General features: G+C 34.6%; 1 protein-coding gene across 19 annotated transcripts in view; it reads left to right on the plus strand.

Annotated features, from left to right (window-relative positions):
• how (protein held out wings) overlaps positions 1 to 12,143 on the plus strand; it is a 201,246-nt gene that overhangs the window by 137,698 nt on the left and 51,405 nt on the right. For all 19 annotated transcript variants that reach the window (XR_012409193.1, XR_012409195.1, XR_012409194.1 and 16 more), the window contains exon 4: positions 6,820 to 6,936. Coding sequence is in view for 10 of the 19 variants with exons in the window: in XM_073962051.1 (XP_073818152.1) it covers positions 6,820 to 6,936 (117 nt within the window). In the remaining 9 variants the exon portion in view is untranslated. The remainder of the gene's footprint in view (positions 1 to 6,819; positions 6,937 to 12,143) is intronic.

Consider the following 12,143-nt stretch of genomic DNA (forward strand, 5'->3'; position numbering starts at 1 on the left):
TCTGAACTACTACAGATTGAAGTCTGTACTACTACAGATTGAAGTCTTTACTACTACAGATTGAAGCCTTTACCACTACAGATTGAAGTCTTTATTACTACAGATTGAAGTCGGTACTACTACAGATTGAAGTCTTTACTACTAGAGATTGAAGTCTTTACTACTACAGATCAAAGTCTTTACTACTACAGATTGAAGTCTTTACTACTACAGATTGAAGTCTGTACTACTACAGATTAAAGTCCTTACTACTACAGATTAAAGTCTTCACTACTACAGATTAAAGTCTTTACTACTACAGATTGAAGTCTGTACTACTACAGATTAAAGTCTTTACTACTACAGATTGAAGTATTTACTACTACAGATTGAAGTCTGTACTACTACAGATTGAAGTCTTTACTACTACAGATTGAAGTCTGTACTACTACAGATTGAAGTCTGTACTACTACAGATTAAAGTCTTTACTACTACAGATTGAAGTCTGTACTACTACATATTGAAGTCTTTACTACTACAGATTGAAGTCTTTACTACTACAGATTTAAGTCTTTACTACTACAGATTTAAGTCTTTACTACTACAGATTAAAGTCTTTACTACTACAGATTGAAGTCTGTACTACTACAGATTTAGATCTTTACTACTACAGATTGAAGTCTGTACTACTACCGATTGAAATCTTTACTACTACAGATTGAAGTCTTTATTACTACAGATTGAAGTCTTTATTACTACAGATTGAAGTCTTTACTACTACAGATTAAAGTCTGTACTACTACAGATTGAAGTCTTTACTACTGCAGATTGAAGTCTTTACTACTACAGATTAAAGTCTTTACTACAACAGATTGAAGCCTTTACTACTACAGATTGAAGTCTGTACTACTACAGATTGAGGTCTTTACTACAACAGATTGAAGTCTTTAGTATAGATTAAAGTCTGTACTACTACAGATTAAAGTCTTTACTACTACAGATTGAAGTCTGTACTACTACTGATTAAAATATTTACTACCACAGATTGAAGTCTATACAACTACAGATTGAATTCTTTACTACTACAGATTGAAGTTGGCACTACTAAAGATAGAAGTCCGTACTGTTACAGATTGAAACCTTTACTTTTAAATATTGAAGTATGTACTACAGAATACTGAAACCTATACTACTACATACTGAAGTCTCTATTACTTTATATTAAAGTCTTCGCTAAGAAAGATTGAATCTTCGCTACAACTTACTTCATACAATAGAGAAAACTTCCTTTCCAACAGGTTCTCAGGACAAACTATCATCCACCTCGGCCTATAAAAGTGCCTAGAAGAGCGACCCCCCATCCCCTTGGTGGCCACAAAATAATTTACTAATTTTCAAATTCATTTGCGCGCATATTTCACATGTGATATTTGTTGTTGTTGTTGCCCCTTATTAACGATTCTTTTTGGCGGGCGGTGGTATTTTGTTATTGGCGATTAATTTACACCCCACTTGTTAAGCTGGCTATTTTATTTACCCAAAATATTGTTATTAAGTTGTTGTTGCTGTGTTACGCTATTAACATGGTATTTAACTTGGTCATAATAAAGCGCTGATTACTTGGTTTGCTTTCTGTGTGTGTGCGTGCTTTTTATGAATGAAGTCATGGCTGTAAAACGTGTTTATGAGGCAGTTTTGGCTGGGCGCTTTTGTTTTCAATTTCGCCCCACACCCAACCAACAGAATTTGTTGAATTTTTTGGTGGTTCTTCTTCTTTTTATGAGGTTTGTTGTCGTCGGAATGTCTAAAGTTGCAATGGGGACTACGAGTCGTTAGTGGTTCAAAGTAATTAAAGTAAAGACCCCAATCTTCATGAATAGAGACTCCACATTTTATTTGTGAGAACCTTGAGTCCATTAAAAAGAACATTTCCTTTCATCTGCTCCAAATCTGACCATCTAAGTGGATAGCTTGGTGGGTGGGTAACACCCAAATAGTGTTATCATGACCAGCGGTTTTGTATTTTAAATAAAATTTCAATTTATTATAAAAGTATATGTGATGTTGAATCGAATAATTTATGCCCAATAAATATCTTACAAACTTGTCGATGAGATCTACACTAAATCACGAACACACTAATCAACGAACGAACTAATTAAAATATCAAAGCTACGAAATCGGTTTAAACAAACATCAGACAATGCATGCAAACACGCACAGCCATTGGTGGCGATGACACCCACAGCTTGATAATTTTATTTGATCTCTAGCGGCAACGACATTTGTTATTAACCTCCTCACATTACAAAAAAAAGAAAAAAATATGACGTAAACTTTTCACCCTTAATGTAAAACATGAGAGAGTGTGGCATAAAGCGAAGCATGTTAATTAGTTTATTTGATTTTTCTTCCGCCCACAACATTTCTCTGGAACCCACTTCGTTTGATTATTGGAAATTTCTGTGTTGGATTGGATTTCTCTCTGAGAACTACCCAAACACCACCCACCCTCCCACTCGACCAAGCGCAAACAAAGTCTTGAATTGAATTAAAACTGCTGTTGCTGCTGCACCCAACAGTTGGCCATACGACATTTAAAAAACACGGTGCTGCAGCACTCCGCAAGTGGCCACCATCCATTTGAACATTGCCGCCATTGCCTCCATCTCCACATCCACCTCCAACACCAAGTGTCAAGTGTGAATGGAATATTTATGCAAATGAGAAGTTTTGCTTTTGTGTTGTGATTGATTGCCAGCCAACGACACCATCTCATCATCATCAACGCCATGGTCAGGCTGGCTGCTAGGCCATACCATACTGGGCAACATGACAGCGGCTGGCTGCTGCAGCAGCTGCAACCACCAGCCAATTTAAACCGCCACCTCATATAATTGTTAAATTGGCTAGAAAACAAATCATTTTAATTTTGGTTTTCTTTTTTTTTCTACGCCGTATGTGCGCATGCATGCCTGCCGAAATAATCAAATGAACAACGCTTACATGTATACATATTTCCATATATGGAAAATTTAAACCAGAACAAGTTAAACAATTATAAATGATAAAAATCTGCAAAGATAAATTCTTACCGCTTTTAATGACAGCTAAGATCTTGGATAAAATTTCACCTGAGGACCACAGATTTTTTTATTGTAAATATGGAAGTCTTTGCTTGTTAAGATTAAAATCTAAGAAGCAAAGATTTCAATCTTTACTGGCAAATAATTGGATCCTTAGTAGAAAGACATGGAGCTTTATTAGCAAAAACTTCAATTTTTAGTAGGAAGGACTTCAATCTTTAATAGCAGACACTTCGATCTTCAGTAGCACAGACTTAATCCTTAGTTGCAAAGACCTCAATGTTTACTAGCAAGGACTTTGGTCTTTAGTAGCAAAGACATCGATCTTTGTCAGCAAAGACTGCCATCTTTACTAGCAGAGACTTCGATCTTTAGTGGCAGAGACTTCGAGCTTTAGTGGCAAAGACTTCAATCCTCAGCTGCAAAGACTTTGATCATCACTAGCAAAGACCACAAACTTTACTAGCAAGGACTTCAATCTTTAATAGCAGAGACGTCGATCTTTACAAGCAAAGACATCGATCTCTAGTAGCAAATACTTCTACCTTTAGTAGCATAGACTTCGTTCTTAAATAGCAAAGACCTCTATCTTTACTAACAAAGACTTCAATCTTTACTAGCAGAGACTTTGATCTTTAGTAGCAAAGACTTTATTCCTTAGTAGCAAAGACTTCAATCTTTACTAGCAAAGATTCCGATCTTTACTAGCAAAGACTTCAATCTTTACTAGCAAAGATTTCGATCTATACCAGCAGAGACTTCGCTCTTTACTAGCAAAGATTTCGATCTTCACTAGCAAAGACTCCGATCTTTACTAGCAAAGATTTCGATCTTCACTAGTAAAGACTTCGATCTTTTCTAGCGAAGATTCCGATCTTTACTAGCAAAGACTTCGATCTTCACTAGCAAAGACTTCGCTATTTACTAGCAAAGATTTTGATCTTTACTAGCAAAGATTCCGATCTTTACTAGCAAAATTTCCGATCTTTCCTAGCAAAGACTTCGCTCTTTACTAGCAAAGACTTCGCTCTACTAACAAAGATTTCAATCTTAAGAAGCAAAGACTTCGATCTTTACTAGCAAAGATTTCGACCTTTACTAGCAAAGACTCCGATCTTTACAAGCAAAGATTTCGATCTTTACTAGCAAAGATTCGCTCTTTACTAGCAAAGATTCGCTCTTTACTAGCAAAGATTTCGATCTTTACTAGCAAAGATTTCGATCTTTACTAGCAAAGATTTCGATCTTTACTAGCAAAGATTTCGATCTTCACTAGCAAAGACTTCGATCTTTACTAGAAAAGATTTCGATCTTTACTAGCAAAGATTTCGATCTTTACTAGCAAAGATTTCGATCTTTACTAGCAAAGACTTCGCTCTTTACTAGCAAAGACTTCGCTCTTTACTAGCAACGATTTCGATATTCACTAGCAAAGATTCCGATCTTCACTAGCAAAGATTCCGATCTTTACTAGCAAAGACTTCAATCTTTACTAGAAAAGTTTTCGATCTTTACTAGCAAAGACTTTGCTCTTCGACCCTTACTAGCAAAGACTTCGATCCTTACTAACAAAGATTTCGATGTTTACTAGCAAAAATTCTGATCTTTACTAACAAAGATTCCGATCTTTACTAGCAAAGACTTCAATCTTTTCAAGATTTCGATCTTCACTAGCAAAGAATTCGACCTTTACTAGCAAAGACTTCAATCTTTACTAGCAAAGACTTCAATCTTTACCAGCAAAGATTTCTATCTTTACCAGCAAAGTCTTCGATCTTTACTAGCAAAGACTTCGATCTTTACTAGCATAGACTTCAATCTTCACTAGCAATGACTTCGATCTTTACTAGCAAAGACTTCGCTCTTTACCAGCAAAGATTTCGATCTTCACTAGCAAAGACTTCGATCTTTACTATCAAAGATTCCGATCTTTACTAGCAAAGACTTCGATCTTCACTAGCAAAGACTTCGCTCATTACTAACAAAGATTTCGATCTTTACTAGCAAAGACTTCGATCCTTACTAAAAAAGATTTCGACCTTTACTAGCAAAGACTTCGATCTTTACTGACAAAGATTCCGATCTTTACTAGCAAAGACTTCAATCTTTACTAGCAAAGATTCGGATCTTTACTAGCAAAGACTTCAATCTTTACTAGCAAAGATTCGGATCTTTACTAGCAAAGACTTCAATCTTTACTAGCAAAGATTTCGACCGTTACTAGCAAAGACTTCGATCTTAAGTAGCAAAGACCTCCATCTTTACTAACAAAGACTTCAATCTTTACTAGCAGAGACTTCGATCTTTAGTAGCAAAGTCTTCAATCTTAACTAGCAAAGATTTGGACTTTACTAGCGAAGACCTCGCTCTTTACTAGCAAAGATTTCGATCTTCACTAGCAAAGACTTCGCTCTTTACTAGCAAATATTTCAGTCTTTACTATCAAAGACTTCAATCGTTACTAGCAAAAAATCCAAGCCTTACTAGCAAAGAATTCAATATTTACTAGTAAAGATTTCGACCTTTAGTAGCAAAGACTTCAACCTTTAGTAGCAAGGACTTCAATCTTTACTAGCGAAGACTTCAACCTTTAGTAGCAAAAATTTCGATCTTTAGTAGAAAGTACTCCAATATTTACTAGCAAAGACTTAAATCTTCACTAGCAAAGACATCAATATTTACTAGCAATGACTTCAACTTTTCGTAGCACAGACACCAACCGTTACTAGCAAGGACATCAATGCTGCTATTAATTCCTTTAATAGGAATCAATGTCTTTGCTTTTAAATCTTAACATTAAAACATGTTTTTAGTCGTATTAAATTCCATTAGTCGTCTTTTACAAAGAATAGAAACAATAAAAAAAAACAAATCACTGCCATTAGGTTGAACAATTATGGTGATCACATCATCATCGCCATAATTTGCGTGTTTATATGGTATCAAAAGGTTAAAGACATGGGCATGAACAACATTTAACTGCATTAGAAACACGAAAAAATCATGCCTAAGTCATGACAAAACGCCAACCAAACTACAATCAATATTTCTATCGTAAAGATGACGTTATGCTACACGAACAAATGTTAACAAATCAAATGGACCGTAATCAAAGTTGATTAAAATTTAAACATCTTTCTATGACTAATAAAAAAGTTTCCCTTCTCCTTCTACTGCTTGGGGTGGGTGATTAGATTCTAAGTTTTTTCTTTATTTTAGTAAATCTGTTCTAGTTTGTCTAATGGGATTTGCTTGGCAGCATATCGTGTTAAATTAAGGCATTCCAGCCCTCAAGGGTTCTTTCCATGTTCGTGTAAATATTGTTAGTGATTTTTTCTTCAGCCCAATAATTGTTGTTGTTTAAACGCCAAATTGTCATTTTCAATTTTTTATTTAATTTTTGAATATGTTGCTGCCAGCAGCTTTAAATTTGCAAGAATTTAATGTAGATTCCTAAATGATTTTTCTTGACTTTGAAGATAATTCTTGTTGATGTTTGAATGTCAGCAGCAACTGACAACTTAATTTGACAATGTTTGCTGCTTGGCTATGATGTGAATGATGACAGGAACATGGATTAGAGTTTGAAAAATATGATTTTTTTTCATTTAAGAACTATTTTGTTGCTTTGGCCCTCAGAAATCTTGTGTCATAATATGTTTGACATGATCCCAATTTTTTAGTTTATAAATCATGTTTAATTATTTTATTTAAATTGTATTAATTTGTTTATTGTTTGTTTTTTCTTTACAGTTCAACTTTGTTGGTCGAATTTTGGGTCCTCGCGGCATGACAGCCAAACAATTGGAACAAGAAACTGGCTGTAAAATTATGGTCCGAGGCAAGGGCTCTATGAGAGACAAAAAGAAGGTAAGTCGATCTTGATTTTTTTTATACCCTCCACCATAGGATGGGGGTATATTAAGTTTGTCACTACGTTTGTAACTACTCGAAATAATCATTGTAGACCCCACAAAGTATATATATTCTTGATCAGCGTGCAATTCTACATCGATATAGCCATGTCCGTCCGTCTGTCCGTCTGTCCGTCTGTGGAAATCACTCTAGCGTCCGAACGGATTGACGTAGGTTGATGAAACTTTGGGAAAATATATTATATGTACGTAGGACTTTTGGTATTGAAAGCGGGCTATGTAGGTCCACGCTTTCGTATAGCCCCCATACAAAATGACGCGTGACGCGTCGTCGTTTTAAGGAATTTTTAAGATATTTGTCCCATTTTACCACCGAATTGGTTGTAATTTGGTACTTTGTGTCTCCAGAAGCCAAAAAACATTCCTACCAAAGTTGGGTTATATAGGTCCACGTTTTGGTATAGCCCCCATATAAGGCCCCATATAAAGTACGCGTCATTTTAGTATATTTTGAATGTATTTGACCCATTTGACCACCGAATTGGTTGTAATTTGGTACTTTGTGTCTCCAGAGGTCAAAAAACATTCCTACCAAAGTTGGGTTATATAGGTCCACGTTTTGGTATAGTCCCCATATAAGGCCCCATATAAAGTACGCGTCATTTTAATATATTTTGAATGTATTAGACCCATTTGACCGCGGAATTGGTTGTAATTTGGTACTTTGTGTCTTCAGAGGCCAGAAAACATTCCTACCAAAGTTGGGTTATATAGGTCCACGTTTTGGTATAGCCCCCACATAAGGCCCCTTATAAAGTACGCGTCATTTTAATATATTTTGAATGTATCTGACCCATTTGACCAAAGAATCGCTTGTAACTTTGTATTTGTGTTTCCAGAGCATAAGAAACATTTCTACCATAAAATTTTTATATAGGTCCACGTGTTGATATAACCCCCATAATACGATATCTCCCGATTTTCGATATTTTGAAGGTTTTAGCCTCATTATCACACCGAGATGGCTGAAATTTGGTATTTAGTCTTCTTTAGGCTTATAAAACTTTCCCCCAGAATTTTTAGGTATAGGTCCACGCCATCATATAGCCCCCATAGAACGGTACCTTCCGGATTTCGGGTTTTTGAAGGTTGTGGTCACATTAATCCACCGAAATGGCTGAAATTTGTGGTGGAGGGTATAAAAAGTTCGCCCCGGCCGAACTTAACGCTTTTCTTACTTGTTCTTTATTATGAAGATACATGGATTGACGTGTAAGCTAGTCAAATCTATGTGGTCGAAATATAATGAATGTATTTCGAACATTAGAAAGATAAAGGGCCCACTGGTTGCCAGCAAAGACCAAAATTTTTGATAGTAAACACCTCACTCTTTAATAGTTAAGACCACAATTTATTATTAGTAAGGATCTCAATCCTTACTAGTGAAGACAGGCATCTGTTAGCAAAGACCTCAATCCTTAATAGTAAAGATTGGAATCTTTAATGGTAAAGACCTCACTCCATATTAGTAAAGACAGGAATCTATTAAAAAGTACCTCTGTTCATAATAGAAAAGATAGGAATCTATTAGTAAAGACTTCAATTCTTAATAGAAAAGACGTCAATCTATAATAAAGACCTCAACCTTTAATAGTAAAGACCACAAACCTTAATAGAAAAGACCTCAATCTTTAGTAGTAAAGACCTCGAGCTTCAATACTAAAAACCTCAATCCTAAATGGCAAGGACCTCAAAAGTTAATAGTAAAAACCTCAAACAAGCAAAGACTTCAACTTTCAATAGGAATGACCTCAATCTTTAGTATCAGAGACCCCAATCCTTTACCGCTTCAATATTTAGTACTAAAGACCTCAATCCTAAATGGCAAGGGCTTCAAAAGTTAATAGTAAAACCTCAATCCTTAATAGCAAAGACTTCAACTTTCAATAGGAAAGACCTCAATCTTTAATAGTAAAGACCCCAATCCTTAATAGCAAAGACCTCAATCCTTAATAGCAAAGACCTCAATCCCTAATAGTAAAGACCTCAATCCTTAATAGCAAAGACCGCAATCTTTAATAGTAAATATATGAATCTTTAGTAGTAAAGACCTTAATCCTTAATCTCTAAGACTTCAAACTTTAATATTACATACCACAATCCTTTATAGCAAAGACCTCAATCCATCATAGTAAAGTCCTCAATCCTTTATAGTAAAGACCTCAATCCTTAATAGCAAAGACGTCTATCCCTAATAGTAAAGACATCAATCTTTAATAGTAAAGACCTCAATATAGCAACGACCACAATCCTTAATAGAAAAGACCTCAATCCTTAATAGCAAAGACCTCAATCCTAAATAGTAAAGGCCTCAACCTTTAATACTAAAGACCCCAACCTTAATAGTAAAGACCTCAATCTTTAGTAGTAAAGACCTCAATCTTTTATAGTAAAGACCTCAATCCTTAATATCAAAGACCTCAATCCTTAATAGCAAAGACCTCAATCCTTAATAGAAAGACCTCAATCTTTAATAGTAAAGACCTCAATCCTTTATAGTAAAGACCTTAATCCTTAATAGTAAAGAGCTTAAACCTTAATAGTAAAGAGCCCAAACCTTAATAATAAAGACCTCAATCCTTAATCGCAAAGACCTCAAAATTTAATAGTAAATAGGAAAGACGTAATCTTTAATAGTAAAGACCTCAATCCTTAATAGCAAAGACCTCAATCCTTAATACTAAAGGCCTCAACCATTAATAGTAAAGAGCCCAAACCTTAATAGTAAAGACCTCAATCCTTAATGGCAAAGACCTCAAAATTTAATAGTAAATATATGAATCTTTAGTAGTAAAGACCTTAATCCTTAATAGCTAAGACTTCAAACTTTAATATTACATACCACAATCCTTTATAGCAAAGATCTCAATCCATAATAGTAAAGACCTCAATCCTTTATAGTAAAGACCTCAATCCTTAATAGCAAAGACGTCTATCCCTAATAGTAAAGACATCAATCTTTAATAACAGAGACCTCAATATTTAATAGTAAAGACCTCAATCTTGAATAGCAACGACCTCAATCCTTAATAGCAAAGACCTCAATCCTAAATAGTAAAGGCCTCAAGCTTTAATAGTCAAGACCCCAACCTTAATAGTAAAGAACTCAATCTTTAGTAGTAAAGACCTCAATCCTTAATAGCAAAGACCTCAATCTTTAATAGTAAAGACCTCAATCCTTTATAGTAAAGACCTCAATCCTTAATAGCAAAGACCTCAATCCTTAATAGCAAAGACCTCAATCCTAAATAGTAAAGGCCTCAACCTTTAATACTAAAGACCCCAACCTTAATAGTAAAGACCTCAATCTTTAGTAGTAAAGACCTCAATCTTTTATAGTAAAGACCTCAATCCTTAATTGCAAAGACCTCAATCCTTAATAGAAAGACCTCAATCTTTAATAGTAAAGACCTCAATCCTTTATAGTAAAGACCTCAATCCTTAATAGCAAAGACCTCAATCCTTAATAGCAAAGACCTCAATCCTAAATAGTAAAGGCCTCAACCTTTAATACTAAAGACCCCAACCTTAATAGTAAAGACCTCAATCTTTAGTAGTAAAGACCTCAATCTTTTATAGTAAAGACCTCAATCTTTAATAGCAAAGACCTCAATCCTTAATAGAAAGACCTCAATCTTTAATAGTAAAGACCTCAATCCTTTATAGTAAAGACCTCAATCCTTAATAGTAAAGAGCCCAAACCTTAATAATAAAGACCTCAATTCTTAATGGCAAAGACCTCAAAATTTAATAGTAAATAGGAAAGACGTAATCTTTAATAGTAAAGACCTCAATCCTTAATAGCAAAGACCTCAATCCTTAATAGTAAAGGCCTCAACCTTTAATAGTAAAGAGCCCAAACCTTAATAGTAAAGACCTCAATCCTTAATGGCAAAGACCTCAAAATTTAATAGTAAATATATGAATCTTTAGTAGTAAAGACCTTAATCCTTAATAGCTAAGACTTCAAACTTTAATATTACATACCACAATCCTTTATAGCAAAGACCTCAATCCATAATAGTAAAGACCTCAATCCTTTATAGTAAAGACCTCAATCCTTAATACCAAAGACGTCTATCCCTAATAGTAAAGACATCAATCTTTAATAACAGAGACCTCAATATTTAATAGTAAAGACCTCAATCTTGAATAGCAAAGACCTCAATCCTAAATAGTAAAGGCCTCAAGCTTTAATAGTAAAGACCCCAACCTTAATAGTAAAGACCTCAATCTTTAGTAGTAAAGACCTCAATCTTTTATAGTAAAGACCTCAATCCTTAATAGCAAAGACCTCAATCTTTAATAGTAAAGACCTCAATCCTTTATAGTAAAGACCTCAATCCTTAATAGCATAGACCTCAATCCTTAATAGCATAGACCTCAATCCTTAATAGTAAAGAGCTTAAACCTTAATAGTAAAGAGCCCAAACCTTAATAATAAAGACCTCAATCCTTAATGGCAAAGACCTCAAAATTTAATAGTAGATAGCAAAGACCTCAATCCTTAATAGCAAAGAACTCAATCCTTAATAGTAAAGGCCTCAACCTTTAATAGTAAAGAGCCCAAACCTTAATAGTAAAGACCTCAATCCTTAATGGCAAAGACCTCAAAATTTAATAGTAAATAGGAAAGACGTAATTTTTAATATTAAAGACCTCAATCTTTAATAGTAAAGACCTCAATCCTTAATAGCAAAGACCTCAATCCTTAATAGCAAAGACCTCAATCCTTAATAGTAAAGGCCTCAACCTTTAATAGTAAAGAGCCCAAACCTTAATAGTAAAGACCTCAATCCTTTATAGAAAATACCTCAACTTTAATAACAAAGACCTCAATCCTTAATAACAAAGACCTTAATCCATAATAGCAAAGATTTCAATCTTTAATACGAAAGTTCTCAATCCTTAATAGCAAAGACCCCAATCCTTAATAGCAAAGACCTCAATCTTTAGTAGTAAAGACTTCAATCGTTTATAGCCAAGACCTCGAGCTTCAATAGTTAAGACCACAATCCTTAATACGGAGGACCTCAATATTTAATAGTAAAGACCACAATCTTCAGTAGTAAAGACCTCAATCTTTTATAGTAAAGTCCTCAATCTTTAATAGTAAGGACCTCAATCCTTAATAGTAAAGAC

Source organism: Musca autumnalis, unplaced genomic scaffold (assembly GCF_047663935.1).
Source record: "Musca autumnalis isolate F117 unplaced genomic scaffold, ASM4766393v1 scaffold_1, whole genome shotgun sequence".
NCBI lineage: Eukaryota > Metazoa > Arthropoda > Insecta > Diptera > Muscidae > Musca > Musca autumnalis.